This window comes from Octopus sinensis, linkage group LG2 (assembly GCF_006345805.1).
Source record: "Octopus sinensis linkage group LG2, ASM634580v1, whole genome shotgun sequence".
In the NCBI taxonomy this organism is placed as follows: Eukaryota; Metazoa; Mollusca; class Cephalopoda; order Octopoda; family Octopodidae; genus Octopus; species Octopus sinensis.
In genome coordinates this window covers 135653323-135670610 of record NC_042998.1, presented here as the reverse complement: position 1 = coordinate 135670610, position 17288 = coordinate 135653323, and the positions used below count along the sequence as shown (strand labels likewise).

The following is a 17288-nucleotide window of genomic DNA, read 5'->3' as shown; positions in this document are numbered from 1 at the left end:
TGACAACCCCTAAAACCATGACAGTTGCAGAAAAGTTTGCATGCACTTGGAACTTCAGAAGGGTCTGCACATAACCATCTGTCATTTCTACTGTTAACTTTTTGATCTTGGTCGAAGTTTTTTTCGTTTGAGAAAAACCAAATCAAATCATCTTCTGCTGGGTTTTTCAGTTTAAGAGCCTTTTAGATCTGATGTAGTGATTTTCATTCGCTTTTTCTGACAAACTGACCTTTCCTCATCATATATGACATATCTGATGTCTTCATAGACAACAGTTTTGATTGTTCCTTCTGACACATGGAGATCGTTTGCAATTGACCTCATGGACTTTCTGGGATTGTAATCAATGTTCTGTTGAACTTGATGGATAAATTCAGGTGTTCTGATGATTTCAGAGCATTTAGAATGCCCTTTATTCTTTGATACTGGTGATACATTTCCATCTTCAGTCTCTAGCTCCTTATAAACTTTGTAGATGAAAGATCTGAAAACTTTTAAAAATTGAGATATTTCTAAATCGCTATGCTCAGCTTGCCTCTTCGTTTTTTGAGTAAGCTGAGGGTCAGCCATTATTATTTTCATTATTATTACAGAGTTAGTATAAAAATTTAGTAAGAGATTCGGTAAGGTAGAAAGCTACACTGAGAAGGGGGAAAATTATTGTGAGTAAAAGTTTGAAGGGACCCAAATGAAATATGGGTTCTGGCTGATCAGATGTATAGGTGAGGTGGTAGTTGGTGGGGGTAATTTGTGAAAGTAACATGATAATTAAGAACTAATTTCTTGGAATATGAAGTAGCAAATGACAAGTTATCTGATTGCCCATTGTTACCAGCCAAAACATGTAGGAGAACCAGAAGCCAGAGAAATACAAGCAGAAACAAATATAGGCATGACTACTCACATTTTAGAAGAGGTGGGAGTGATTGGGTGGAGCTAGAGAGAGGAGGAAAGAGAGGGTGAAGGAGAGATAAAAATAGTGGTGATTATGTGTCAAGGAGGACTCAAGATATGAGATGGGAAGAAGTGAGTGGGACAAAGGCACAAGAGTGTGGGTGGATGGGTGGGCAGATGCAGCAAGAGAGTATGAAGGAGCTAGAGATGGGGAGTAAAAGGAGGGAGGTAGGCAACAAAGGGGAAGGGTGGTAATTGAAGAGAAATAACTTATAACTACCTGTACGTGATTATCCTTCAAAATATCCCACAATTCTGCAGCATTTTCATTTGTTGAGGAATGTTCAGATAATATTTTTAATGCTTCAACTTGAAGATTCAATGATTTATTGTTCTCTGCTTCTATAGGAGTTTCTTCAAGTTTATCGTGTGCCTAAATAAAGGGAAAACATTTTAAAACAACACAAAGCTTACAATAAAAACATCCTAAATGTTAATGTACAGTTTACCAGATTCTTACAAAGGCTTGTGGGATCTTTTCCTTTTGAACGGCAGTTTGTAACATAATTTCTAGGTAACTAAAAAGTTTTAAACTTTGTATACTGGTAGAATCTGTTTATAAAACATCATTTTCTCTTGGTTTTATTGAGAAAATTCTATAGTTTGTAAGATATTTCGTCTGAAAATCCGAGCATTTCGGCAATTTTAACCAATCAATTACTTCCATTGAACTAAAATCATTTGCTGCGTCTAAAACTGAGACAACATCCTGTCACTAACCCTCAACCTAACCCTAACTTTTTTTTTTTTCTTAATTGTTAAATTAATTTAATTGTTACGCGTGTAAAAAAAAAAAAACGAAAGCAATGGAAAATAATTTAAACAATTAACAAACAAAATAATTCTATACACACGCTTTCCATACATATACGGAAAGCGTGTGTATAAAATTATAGAATTATTTTGTTTGTTAATTGTTTAAATTATTTTCCATTGCTTTCGTTTTTTTTTTTTTACACGCGTAACAATTAAATTAATTTAACAATTAAGAAAAAAAAAATTTAGGGTTAGGTTGAGGGTTAGTGACAGGATGTTGTCTCAGTTTTAGACGCAGTAAATGATTTTAGCTCAAAAGAGAGCGTAGGATTGGTTAAAATTCGAAAAATTAAATTACGTTAAACAAACAAATTACAATTTTCTCAAGAAAGCCAAGAGAAAAAAATGTTTTATTTTGACACATTCTACCAGTATACGAAGTTTTAAAGTGTTTAGTTAACTAGAAATTGTCTGCCGTTCAAAAGAAAAAGATTTGGCTTGTGTCCTAGTGGTTATGGTGTTTGGTTCACAAACAAAGGTGTGGGTTCAATTCCTGGACCAGGCAGTGTATAGTATCATTCAGCAAGATAATTCATTTCACTTTTCTCTAGTCTATTTAGTTGTAATGAATACCAACCAGGCTACTAACACAACCTTCTCTCACTCCAGCCATCGCTACTACTACGATTTCTCTTTCCAGCTCCACTGTCCCACCTTCTCTTCTATAATGGGAGTAGCCATATAGCATCTTTACTGCAAGAAACCTGTTCTGACCCCTTCTTTCACATTTTAAGTTGAAGGAAATCAATCTCACAAGTTAAATGGTTACCGCTGAAGTAAAGCATGCAGTACACTCTGTAGAGTGGCTGACATTAGGTAGGGTATTAAGCCATAGAAACCATGCCAAAGCAAATGCTGGAACACAATGCAGTCCTCAGACCGGTCACATTCTCTCAAACCATCCAACCCATGCCAGCATGGAACATGGATGTTAAAAAAAAGGATTATAATTATATACATGTATTTTCTAATATTTCATTTAGACATAATGATACTAATAACTTGGTGTTAGAACTCAGTATACATATGCCTCAGAAATAAACATTAGTCAAGTATAGAGCATAATAAAAATTAAATAAATGACAAAGAAACAAGAAATTATGTTATGAACGTCATTAGCTTGGATAACATAGCTTCATTGGAGCTTCAATAATGGATAGAGTACTATTAAGTAAATGTAGAATTCATCCACCTAAAACAGTTACAACTAAGATTTTTGTGCTTTATGGAAGATAACAGAAAAATATATAAATTTTATATTGAATTTCATTTAATTATTCATTTTATTACCTTCATTAATTATCATTTTGATTAGTTTTAATTTCTACAGATTCCCTCGCCCAACAAAACCAGTTTGGATTGCAATGCTTCACATAAAAAGTATAAGCACTATCAGCAAGTGCAAAGCTCCTGGTCTCCCGGTGAGATATATGAACCAAGTTAACAAACAGGTTTCAATTCCAGATTTACTCCACTTCGTACTTTTCCTCCAGAAATCAGTAATTGAGGAAAATGTCCTGTGTTGGAAATGGAGACAAAGATATTTCAACTATATGATATCAAGAAGAACATTCATTACAGAACTGAGCCAAAGGAGCCTTTATGGTAGTTGCTCATCCAGATATAAATTTTTCTCAAATTATACACTACTAGATGCAGACATGGCTGTTGGTTAAAAAACTTGCATAGGAACCACATGGTTTTGGGTTCAACCCAACTGCACAGCACCTTGAGTAAATGTCTTCTACTAAAGCCCCAAGACCACCAATGCCTTGTGAATTTGGTAGATGAAAACTATACGGATGCCTGTTGTGTGTGTGCTTGTCTCTGCTACCCCTGCCACTGCTAGACAACTGGTGTTGGTTTGTTTCAATCCCCATAACTTAGTTCAGTGAATGATAGAATAAGTACCAGTCTTAAAAAAGATAGCCAGTTTAGGTATCACCATAGCCTCATAGAAGACTCCATCAATCTCGCAATGGCCTCCTACTGGACATTTATTGTATGCACACTGCAAGAGCAACCTGCCTCCTCTCTTGTATTGTGGGTATTTGTTAAAATGCTTTTTATGTTAGGTGCACAGTTAAAGGAGACTGAGGTTGTGTCTTAAATAAATGCCTGTATCAGCATGTGTGTGTGAAATGTTTGTCTATCAATCTAAGGAAAATCTTTCCCACACAAGTCTTAACATTGAGTGAGAAAAATGGAGCAAACTGAATGACATCTCTGTGGTGCTTCCTTTTCCAGGTGCTAGGGCCAGGCATGTAGGAGATGCGGTCCTTAAAGTACCTCATTGTAGTAGGGGCAGCGGCATTGAAGATATCTTGGCTTGAGGATAGATTCAAGATCTTCTTGCTCACACCTTTCACTAGGTTCTTGAAAATTATAGGGTGGTGGCAGGTTTCTTACTTTTTGTGTATCTTCACGGAGTTTGCTTTGAAAGGGGGAAAAGGACTTATGGAATTTTGGTTTGGGTATTATGCTCAGTAGGTCCGCTTTGAAGGCCTAGAGTTCTTTGATTCTAAGTGGGAACTTCCTAGACTTGATACCATATGTATTGGCCTCAGATGAAGGTGTGCTTTGATCACAGAAAAATGCTTTCCATCTCATGCACCTTGTAAAGTCTATCATTTTCTCCAGTAACATTTTTGTGTAGACCTCATTAGAAGGTATAGGGACATATTTTGCAGAATACCCTAAATCGAAACGTTCCCTGTTATCCTTAAGGTAGCAACTGGTAATATGTAGAAGCACAGGGATCGGTACAGTAATCAAAAGTAGACAATGTAGCGGACTTCGTAAGACGGATAGATAGTTGATAAAAAAAAATCATATATCAGAAAGAAGCACACTCTAAAGAATAGAGTCTGAGACCCCCTTCAGTCACGACACAAGACCATGGGATTGCAACTAGAAAGTTACCCTCCCAGGCACAAGTCCGGGCAAAGTTGTTTATGGAAGACCAGCAGTCACCCATGCATACCAGCCTCCCTTCTCCACGTCACTGACGTTGTCCAAGGGAAAGGCAAAGGCTGATACAGCATGGCACCTGTGACGTCACAACTCATTTCTACAGCTGAGTGAACTGAAGCAACGTGAAATAAAGTGTCTTGCTCAAGAACACAACACGCAGCCAGGTCTGGGATTCGAGCTCACAACCTCACGATCGTAAGCTCGACGCTCTAACCACTGAGCCATGCGCCTTCACATAAAGAATAGAGTACTAATTATTAAAACAAAATTTTATATCTTGGACAAAGAGTTGCCCAAGGTTTCACATCCACAAAGGCAAAACCTTGTGGACAGCTCGTCAGACTATTTAAAAAGACAATTTTAAAATATCTACGTCGCGGACGTGAGGAAACGCTCGGAAAACGAGAAATACGTGTTAAAAAAAAAAAAAAAAAAGGACGGGTTATTCCCCCTGAACCAGAAGAAAACTCATAGACCCCCCACCCTAAAGATGACTAAGTAGCAAGCGGGGAGATCCAATTTTCCAGTAAGTAACGCTTGAAGTAGACACATTTATATATATGCACAACCAACTGATCTAGATCTGTCTTTTTATTAAAGCTTTCGTGTTTTGTCTTCATATGAGTTCCTTGCAGTTTGATTGGAAAAGTTAAGTTGTTAAATCAGTCAACATTTCTACACCCATATCACACAAAATCAACATAAAACTAGATAGGAAAAGTAGTAGTTGACAACATATCCGTATACTAAACAATTCTCAATGGTGACAAACAAAAATGCTTAGTGGAAGATAACAGTTAAAATTCAAGTCCAGGGGTGGTGGGATAATATCTACATTAATCACTCTGGCCTGTGTAATAAAACTGACTTTCAAGTGATAAGCAATGATAAGGCATATAAAAAGTGCCTCTAGAAAAGCCAAAGTTAATTGTTTCTTTCTTGTATAAAATTTATTGGAACAGCCTATTGTTTAGATCAGACCACCACATCAAGTGAATAATATAATTTCTTTTGTATAGAAATTGTCTACCTACTGATTCAGATTGAAATCTAGTTTACCCACAGGTATTTCAAACAGCTTTACAAAAGAAATTAACCAGTAGGTAAAAATTTAGCAGATTAGATTACAATAAGGCTGCTACTAATAATGCTGGAATGATGTACCAGATGATTTAAATAATTCTAAGAGAAATTCCAGTTTTATGGGTTTGATTTCAAATTACTGTTACAAACAAATATAAGCTTTCTTTTTATGAGCAATTCTCAGTACCCTACTGTCTTATGGTTGTAAGAACTATATGCAATATGATGAAATGCCATAATTTGTGAACTATAAAGTTGGGGGTTAAGGAATTATCTTCATTGTATTAGAATGGTTAGGTTGCTCTCTTTATAAAAACAGATTCATATAAATCTACACCAGAGTGAGCAATTGGTATCACACACACAAACAAAAGCAGGTAGCACAGATGTAGTTATCACTCACATGCAAGTATGATTTGGCAACATTCTCTTTTTATTTGTTTTAGTCATTTGACTGTGGCCATACTGGAACACCACCTTTAGTTGAACAAATCGACCCCAAGACATTCTTTGTAAACCCAGTACTTATTCTATCGGTCTCTCTGGCCGAACTGCTATGTTACAGGGATGTACACACGTCAGCATTGTCAAGCGATTGCGGTGGTGTTGGGGGTGGGGAACAAACACAGACACACAAAGATATACATATATACGACGGGCTTCTTTCAGTTTCCATCTACCAAATCCACTCACAAGGCTTTGGTCGGCCCGCAGCTATAGTAGGAAATACTTGCCCAAGGTGCCACACAGTTGAACTTAACCTAGAGCCAAGCTACTTGTCACACAGCCACTCCTGTGCTTAAGTGCCTAATGTGGCTTTCAACAGATATAAACACCCTCTCAGATCTCTCATCATTGATCCAATAGAGCATCAAGGATGTCAAAGCTTGAGGGAGAGTAGGCTGCACCAGTAACCGGCTGATACTTGAATAAGACTGAAGCAATGCAAACGAAATGCCTTTCACCACCCAGGTTTAAAATTAAACTAAGAATCTTGTGATTGAGAGCTCAATTTTCTGACCACTAGGCCACATGAACCCTCATTTTATTTACAGTCAGTCAGCCTTATGATCTTATGATTGAGAGATCAAAATTCTCTATCTACTAAGCCTTAGAAATCCCCATGTTTATCTACAACCAGCAAGTTAATTAAAATTAGCTAGATTACTTGTAAGAAAAATTTGGCAGAAGCTTACAATTTTGTTAAAGAAGAACTGCATAATGTTCGTGTTTCTTCCAAAGACATTAAATAGCAAGAAGGATGTGGAATAAATTCCACCAGGAATTGAAAGTGTTAATTAGGATTTTTTGCTCCATGGCATAAAATTAGAAGTATCCTAAATTAGAAATATACTAGGTATGATAACACAAAAGAGAAAATAGTTACTATAAAATAAGAAAATGTTAACAGAAGTGTTTTAACAGAATCAAGTTAAAACTGAGTTTTCGAAACAAGGAAATATTTTTAATATAATTTCAATTAGATTTTTCACATTGGTACAAGAGATATTTATGTTTGAGAGAGTGAATTATTGAATTGCTCTATCTCTCTCTACATTATATTTACTTATTTTATCAAGCCTCCAGAAATGAAAGATGAAAATTAGAACTTACAAAGTTAAAGAGTGTAATTAAATATAGTAAGATGTTTAATTCAAATTTCACTGATTATGCTCTACCACAGCCAGCTTCATCAGAACAGTACAACAGGAACAACAACAATAATATATACAGAAACTACATTAGCAATTGTTAAAACAAACCGTTGCTTTTAGCTATATACGATTAGAAGAAAATTTAATAAAAGCTATTTGATGAATTGTCAAATTGATGATTATTTTCCTTTTTTATTTCAAAACATTTAATATTTTGTTAATTTTCTAACTTAAAAGCAACTATGCCATATTGTATAGCGAACATAACTGGTTTAGGAAAACATTAAACGATAGAAACAATTATTTTAATGATAATGAATTTTATAAGAGAAACTATTTAGTTTCAAAAACTAAGAAAATTATAAAGTATTCCTGTAACTAATACGCTATCATAATTATGGTTCTTAATACATTCTTCGGATCTTCTTTTAAAGCTCACATTTCTAAGTTATCTTTTGGTCTGTGCTGATAACAAACACCATTAACAAAGGCATGATAAACATTTCAACGAGTTATATTTTGTCAGGGTGATCTTTGAGCTTAGCGTGTCACTTTCACAAATTTAATCAGTTTGGTAACTAGGAAACGATTTTTTAGGAAGCTGTGCTTGCAGTCAGCTTGCTTGTTACAAGATAGTTTTGGATGCAATTAATAATTACTTCTTTTTTTATTGTTATCGTGCATTTTTGTTTATTTTGTTGTTGAATTAGTTTGTGCTGTAATTTAACTTGATGAACCCTCTAGCTCGATTTGCTAGAAACCCTAGCGAAATTTTATAAATAAAAAAAAATTATTATGAGCTTATTTTATTCAGTGCTCAAATGCACAACTGATCGGAAAAGGGTAAAAGAGAGGACAGAAAACAACAATACGTCAAGTAAAGAAAGATGATAATGACATCCAATAGTACATGCACAATAAAATACAAGACAGAACAACGAACAGTAAAAAGAACTGGAGAGAGGAAAGGGTGCAAAGGAATGTCAGTAGTAGCGTTGGCGCATTTCAGGAAGCATGGAACTTTTTAAGGATGCAGTGTTCTTTTGACAAGTAAAAATTGACGTGGATAGTTTATTCCTTGCTGCAACATTTCTGAGCGTTACACTGTTTCCGAAAGTCATGGGTACAGTGCTATTTTGCGAGTTTTATATGGTTTAACCACGAGGGATGGAGATATTGAATTTAAAAAGGTGACCATAGTTGTTGGTGGAAAAACGGTGGATAATCTTGTGGGCTTCGACTTAGTTCCTAGACATCGACAGACAGCAAAATTTCTAACCAATCTATTACAATCGCATCCAGCAGTCTTTAAAAAATGCAACAATAACAAAATAAAACCTAATTCAACAAGAAAATTATCACACAAATATATAAAATAACATAAGAATAATTGCCACAATTGCCATCCTCTTTTATACAAAACAAACTGGTTGTAAGCGTGAGGCTTCAAAAATGAATTCTAAAATGTAACAAATTGAAAGTGGCTCGTTGTACAATCGAAAACTGACTTTGTTTTCAACAATATGAGGAGGCAATTGTTTATGCTATCAACCTCCAGCAAGCTCTACCAACTAGAAATTGCAGCGAAGTCTCTCAAGTTACATCCTACCGTGTGCATTTTATTTTAAGTAAAGAACATATTGTATACAGTAAATCTAAGATAAACACTATTTGAAAATACAGGGATATTCAGGGTTAGAATGCGTTTGATCATAGGTTTACTCATATATGACTGACCTCGGGTTAAACAACAACTTGTATATAGTCAAGCGAGAACAAAAGAGGAAGTACGATATGCTAGAAATAGTAGCCAAACAACACACGCAACTCGGACAGCTTTCACGTTGACAATATACTAGAAACAACTACCAAATCTCCCCAAAACCACAACCTATAACATTAAGTCCCTATTAGATATGGTCCCTATATAAAAAAGAACGAGATTATCTCAGATGGAATGCTTTTGATTATAATTAATCTTGTTTGGAGCTAAAAGCCATCTACATTCAATAAAGGTGAACTCCAGGTTTTTTTTGTTTGCTTTTTGTAGCTTACTGGTTGTAGGTTTGAGGATCCCATACTCCACGAACGATAGAATCTGAAACTTTGTGCTAAAAGGCCAGATTTAGACCTTATGGAGAAGGTGGTGAAGAGCACTTCTGTTCTGGTGGGACCGTCATACACAGCTAATCAAATTTACCTATCGAAAACCGTTCAAGTGGAATTGACAAGTTTATATATGAGAAAGGATAAAAGCCAAAAGGCCTGCCCATTTTTATAGATAGATCTAAATGCCCATAACTGCTTCATGGAAATTATACGCAAATACATATATTAGGTTAAAATACAAACAAAGAACTGAGAAGTTAGTGGCAGGATTATCAAAAAAAAAAGCTTAGGTTAATATGTAACAAATTAAAAAGAAACATGTTAGATACTAATAAAAAATCAAATTTGCCTCAAGCAAAAGGATTGAAGCAAGAGCCCAAGAGGGCAATTGGTCCTTTTGCACACACTTCTACAAATTCAATTCAATATAATACAGAATCATCTAGCCTTCCACATTTCAAAGATCGTTAACGTAATAATGACCACATACTAGCATGTAGCTAACAACTGGTACTTTACTAGAAGGAAATGGACAAATGCCCCCGCGAAATACCAATCATTCAGTGATACACGACTTTGCTATAGCCAACTTTCTCAAATTGAGTGGACTATTAAAATACTCTGTCAGTTAATGATATTCAAGACAGGCATGGTCTGGGCCAATACTGGATGAAATCTAAGTCTAAACGTATATTTTCATACAATGAAAAAAGTGTGGCCTTATAAGTATATAGGCTCATTGTATAGTCATAAGATCCGTACATCATCGAGTTGTGACTTTAATACAACATTAATAATAAAAAATAGGATATATGGAGGAATGTATTAAGATTATATATATTCTTGTACTTGTTTCAGTCATTTGACTGCGGCCATGCTGGAGCTTTGATCGGAAGTTTTGTTGTTCAAATGTATTTTCAAACAACTGTACTAAAACAATCACTGGTATGGTTGACTCAAGATAATGATTTCTACTTTTGGATACAAGGCCCAGCATTTTTGAAGGATGGAACTGAGTCGATGCCATCGACTCCTTACTCGACTGGTACCCTATTTTATTGACTCTACCCCGAAGGGATGAACAACAAAGTTGATCTCGATGGGATTTGAACTCGGATCGTAGTGAGTAGAAGAAATACCGCAAAGCATTTTTATCTTGAGGCTTTAACGATTCTACCAATGCACCATCTTAAGCCGACCCAAGATATTTCGGCGAAAGTAAAGAATACGTACACGCGGTGTTTAGGGTTAGGGGTTAGAGACGTAACGCTGAAAACGGGTGGTGTACGTATTCTTAACCTCCGGCGATATTTCATGCACTTTTAACTGTAGAAAGACACTAGCCACTCGATCACACACACACACGCACATGTATTCTTTATAATGCACGTATATTTGTAAACTTTTTCAGCTTATTTTAACTGTATAGACAATGCAGTCGCAACAATGTTATTTATATTAACATTTGCTAAGTACTTTTGGTGTGAATAATATTTCGCTAAGATTAATTGCGGTTTACTGTGCAGCACTATATCCCGTTATCAATGTGTATGTGATCGTGAGTTGATTTGATGGATGTTGTCTTTCAACGACCAGATTATACGAGTGTTGTTCCTCCGGATAAGGTGTGTATGTGTTCTTGCACTAGAATAGTATCATGGTCCGGTTTTGCTTGTGATAAAATAACTACTAGTAATGATACGCACAAACACACACGGATACAAATGTTTGAGAGTGTGTGATATACTAGGTGAGTGAATGATAAGATTTCCTTGAAATCTTTGGAAATTTGAATACAACATTAAAAAAAACAAACAAAAACAGTTAAGTGAACGGATGAAGACGACCTAATAAAATAATGCAACATAATTTACAGTAACAATGTGTGGGTAGTTAGACGATTATATATAATAGAGACGTTGAGAAATATGCGGAAATAATAATTAGAAAAATAGATAAAGTCGATAGTGTATACGCCTAGTATTTCATACGAGTATTTTTTTTCTTTCATTTTAAAGTTTTAAAGATTTATTAATGAAATAGGGTGAAATTGGAATGTCATTTTTTTTTTTTTTTATCTGTACAAAACTTGAAAGCCAAAGAAAAGAGAAAAAGGGGTGAAAAAAAAATTAACTTACCAATACTAAATTTTGTATTTTTTCATCAAGCAGAAAATTTTTCAAAAAGTCTATGTCCCTTTCATCTGCCCCTGCTGACTCTTCCAAATCGTCCAAGTTATTTACAACTTGCTTAAAGGCCGCTAAATAATCAAAAGAATGAAGAAGAAAAAACGAGATGGTTCCAGTTACACAGGTAATGATCTCTTACGGCTTCTCATAATCTTCTCCATTTACAGTCAATAAACAAAAATACAGGTAAATTTGTAAACGAAAGTTGCTGTGAGGAAGTTTCAAAGTTAAATATAAAATATAAATGGGTGGATTTACATTCGTAGGAAAATATAGCAGGTGCAAAAATTAAGAAAATTTACGTTCTGGTAATGAGAACAGTTGAGCGACTTCTTTCCCCTTCCAACACTGAAATCTAAAGCTTGCGGTTAGAAAATCTCCAGAAAAATGGCAAGATGCCCAATACTTGGGTGGATATACCCAACTATTTGTATGTAGGTGGAACTATGAACGAAATAAACAGTTTTTCGCGTTTGTTTGGGTTTATTTGTGAAGTTATTCTTACATTTTCTTAAAACAATTGTTTGTTTTTTAACATGTTTTTTTTTTTTTACTTCTTTTGTTTTCGAAAGAGGTGCATAAACATTTTCTTAAATTTGCATACACTTACAGCAAAATGAACGGAATATATACTGTTTGTAAAAAGGAGAGTAATAGAGAGAGAGAGAGAGAACGATATGACGTCAATGTTTGCTGTTGCATTGATTGACATGCGAGGTACTAACCGCAAATTTTACTCCTTACAAGTAGCCCCAATTTATGTCATGGAAGTGAAAGTTAAGCATGTCCCATAACATCCAGGAAAACTTAGCAACAACTAAGAAAACAATCCCTTGACATTGACCAGGAAAAAGAAAAATGAATAAAGAGGAGCGAGAGAAAAAGAAACAGAAGCTTGTTCAGACCAGCATGGATAAATTATAGCTTTGAAGTTGTCTAGTCATTGTAACTTCGTTACGTGACAATCACTAATTATATAGGATGGGTTGGGAACAACAACAAATGAATGGAGAAAACTGTCAGCGAGGGAGATAGAAAAAAGGAACAATGAGAGAAAGAGAGAGGAGGTCTTTATTGATTAATAACCTTCCATGCTACAAATAGAGTAACTGGATGTTATACATTAAGGAAGAATGAAAAAAAAAATGTTAGCCCGTTATTTCATAATTTCTTGATGGTTAAGAAACTGCACGTGTTTTGGGTTCAGTCATGCAGCGCAGCACCTCGGGTAAATGTCCTCTATTATAGCATTAGACCGACTAATGCCTTGTGAACGGATTTGATAGACAAACTGTATGATAGCCTGTCATGATTGTATGTACGCCAACACCGTTGGTATGTCCCATTACTTAGCGATTCAGTAAAAGCGAACGGATAGAATAAACTTAAAAAGCAGAACTGGGGTTCATTTGTTCTACTAAACTATTTAAGGCAGGTCTCCTGCACGACTGCAGTTCCAAGAATGAATGAAACAATAGGTAAAAATATACACTTTACGAAACAAGTTTGTTGAACACTTGTTTCATCTGAGTTTCCATCATGACAAAATATGTATGTTCGATGTATTCAGAGGTGTTCTATAATAAATGTGTTTGTGGAAGCCCTAGTTATTTGCATTTAAAATGTGTGCATCATTGAGATTATGTGTGAGCAAAAAATTTGACCACTGAATACAAAATAAGATGTAAAACCTAGTTTTAAAAATACATTCAGACTTTACTGGCAGTCTGAGCATCTCCTACCAACATTACAAACCCAGACAAACGATGAAACGTTAGCGTACGAGCGTGCGTGGGATACCTAAAATTCTTCTGACGTAACTAACATATCTCAAAAATTTATCTTCGGGTAAAAGGGGTGCGAAGGAAAGAGGGGGAGAAGGGAGAGATGTATAGCTTTAATACGTCTGGAGTATTTTCTCTAACTTCCACAATCATTTGCTTCTCTTTAGCAGTTGTGTCAGTTAACCAATCACCCACGCAAGGATTAGTGGAAACCGCTTTATTACTGTCGGACACATGGAGAACTAAATAGTATCAAAATTAAGCATGAAATGTATAACACATTCGTTCTTAGTTGATTCACTGTAACTGTTTCGAGTAATGCGAGAAACTCAGAGTAGTAACAATGAATTATCAGCTCCAAATGAATGAATAAATTCCAACTGCATGTATTAGATACGCTTTACTTTGTTCATCCAAATTAAGGCGGTGCTCTAGCATGGCCTTAAGCCATAACAAACAGAGTCCAAATACTGTAAATGAAAGGTCAGTAAACTTTTAAATAGGACAAGCCGGATCAGAAATGTTTTTATGTCTTACGAGCCAAAGCGATAAAAGATGAAGCCACGACAGAAACTGCTTTTAATAGAGTTTTTTTTAACGTCATGCGTTGTTACAAGGATTCACAACACATTTAAAGATAGATGAATCAGTTATACAAAGCATGGATTGCAGCGAAGAGTTAAAACAATAAGCATGCACACATGCATATATACATACATATATATATATATATATACGTACGTATGTATGTTAGGATAAATAGGAGTGGTTGTGGCTTAGTGGCTTCGAAATAAATATAATGGACAGTTTACCTGTATTTCTAAACAGACATATATATTAGTTATTTCCTCGTCTTTTTTTAAAAGAAAAAAATCAATGATGAGTCATGTGAACTATATTGCTTTAGCGTGTGAGGCATTGTTCATCGCTATTGTTCCATTCATTATGGAAAGCGAAAACGTTTACTGCTTAAAACATTTCCCACCAGGAAAAACTAGGATTTTTTTTTCTTGTAACCAGGTGAGACAATCACACATTTTAAAAATTTATTTTAATATAAAATAATAGATTCATTGGAAGCCGCTACAAAAATGAAGCTTGTCTGATTTTCAATACTGTCTGTTATTGTTTGTTAACTAAAGATAGATAAAGAGTTTTTGAATGCAATGTCATGTATTCATGTAATAGGATTGTGTGCTGAAACTAAACAGCTTCATGATAGACTCGTATTGGCTATTTAAAATATACACACATTATTGTTTGTTTTATCCTTTTTAAAGAGACATGTATCAAACATTATATATTTTGAACCTGGTTTACTGATAATGAGGTCAAGTTAGTTATGTAAAACGGAAGCGTTACACAATGACATAACTAAATAATTCGGGCGTGGAAGTGTGTGTACATGAGAGTGCATGCGCGTGAAGTCATTTCTGAGTCAGGAAGAAGAAGAAAAAAAAAACACATTCAAGTGAAAAAGATTCTGCAGTTCTTTGAAATAGGGTGTCTTAATAAAATTTGTTTCTAATCTAGTACCAGGCCAGCAGCTTTTTATTTCTATTTCTTTTTAGGAAGGTATTAATTGATGCTACCGACCAGTACTTGACTGGTACTTTACTTTATCGATCCGGAAAGGATGAAAGGTAATGGTGACAAAGTGAAATTTGAACTCGTAACTCAAACCGGAACAAATATCGGAAGGTATTTTTTTTTTCAGATTTACTTCTGTAGCGGTGACTAGAACCCATAATCGCTAGATAACTGGTTAGACACCCAACACAATTTTATGCCATCGGTCTCTTAATCAACCAATCAGCGTGAAACTGTGGCGTGACGTGGGTTTTCTTGCCCCCTTTATTAGAAAAAAAACCCTTTTAGCGCTTTTTTTTATTGCAGAGTCTAGAAGGCAGCTAAGCGACATGTGCCTCCATTCTTGCCACGCCTACCGTTCCAGACATTTGCAAGTTCTCGGACAGACGGAACTTAATTTTCACATAATGTCTCATAAATAACTTTTATGGACGTGATTCGGTTTTTCTCTCTCGTAACATTTATGTTGTTCATTGTGAATAGTTAACTCTCAATATCTTTATATATGGTAATACATATTTCAGTTAAAATGTTCACATGTGTGCTTCCGTTATTATTCACGCGGTCAACGAAATTGAACATTTGGTGATATTCAACATAGGAAAAAGCAAAAGTTGCATCAATAGACCGTCTCATTTATCTCATGAAAAATCAATTCATCACCACTACCACGACAAAGAGGGAAGATAAAAGAGGACAGACACCGCTGCTCATTACTTTTACCACCACAAACCCCACCTGTTGGAGCTAAGACATAACACTGTTAAGCATGGCTATTGGCTTAGGTGTATCTTTCATCTGCTCAAAATTACAGTCAAAACCAACTTTTTACACCGAGGAAAGTCTTCTCTCGAATGGATGATTCCGGAGCGAATTTTATCCAGAATCTTCCAAGTTTGCTGTAACGGCCGATATTTAATCTTTTCCCATCATTTCATTTGCGTGATTCCAACTAACTTGGTTTTTTTTTTAAATTGCAACACCATGGATATTCTCTCTTCGAATATTTCTAATGCAGGTACTTTTCCACCTCCCTTCGTCTCTTCCATTTCCTCTGAACTGGCAACCGAAGACAAAATTCAGCCTCTGGCAGACACGTGCAGCAACACTTGCCTCATTATTTTGCGCGATCGACTTCTCGTGGCTAGAGGACTTCAGGAATCAGTCATTGCATTCGTTTTTTCAAGTTAGCTGCTCAAAAGCGGGAAAACAGCAACTTCTTTGTCAATAACGCACTTAGGCCATTCCTAGAAAGGAAGACCCTTCACCGTGCATGAAACTTTCAACCATAACCTACACATTATAATCCAACACAGATGAAAACTACCCAAGAGACAGCAAACACCTTGATTATATTTCAGGTTACTTTCTAGTTTAAGAGTACAATGTGTAGTAAACGCTTATTACACATTGTTTTGACCTGTAACACTATTTTTGGATCTTTTCGGTTTGAACGGCAGTTTTTTCTAGCGGTGTCATATGAAATTGTCACCCGTAATTATGACCCTAGTATTGATCTATTGCATTTCAATCTGTTTTAGGATTAGGGTGGGTTAGGGGTGGGGGGAAGGTATCTTTTTTCTTCAAAAATGTAAATAAACCCAATGTTTCTTAAACGAGGGACATATTCATGTGGCACAGAATATTTTCACCTCAATGGACGTCATTGATTGGTTGAAATTGCAGAACTTGAAGAAAAAAAAACAACAAATATCTTACAAACTATAGAATTTTCTCAATAAAGCCAAGAGAAAAAGATGTTTTATAAATATATTCTACCAGTATACGAAGTTTAAAATTTTTTAGTTACCTAGAAATAATGTTAAAAACTGCCGTTCAAACCGAAAAGATCCCTATTTTTTTCTTCTCATTTTTGTGACCGGGTCTTAAACTAGAGATTAACCATATTTCAGTTTGCTTGTAGATATGCGACATAAAAGACGCTGAAAAATTTCTGCAACAGATACACTATCGTTTTTCATATCAATACTTTGTATTCTGGTTACACAGACTAATTTTTTTTGACACACACAAAGCTTTTTTTTCTTTTTCATAGTTAAGAAAAAAGAAAAAAAAACTACAGAATTTTGCATCTTCTACGAACTAATTGTTTTATAGGTATTCTTTCAGCATTT

The 17288-nt window shown here is 35.2% G+C and overlaps 1 protein-coding gene across 5 annotated transcripts in view; it reads right to left on the bottom strand.

Moving 5' to 3' along the window:
* LOC115227840 (MAGUK p55 subfamily member 6) overlaps positions 1–17288 on the bottom strand; it is a 100788-nt gene that overhangs the window by 37714 nt on the left and 45786 nt on the right. For all 5 annotated transcript variants that reach the window (XR_004997445.1, XR_004997447.1, XR_004997444.1 and 2 more), the window contains 2 exons: positions 11729–11850; positions 1175–1327 (listed from right to left, as the gene is read on the bottom strand). Coding sequence is in view for 1 of the 5 variants with exons in the window: in XM_029798562.2 (XP_029654422.1) it covers positions 1175–1327; positions 11729–11850 (275 nt within the window). In the remaining 4 variants the exon portion in view is untranslated. The remainder of the gene's footprint in view (positions 1–1174; positions 1328–11728; positions 11851–17288) is intronic.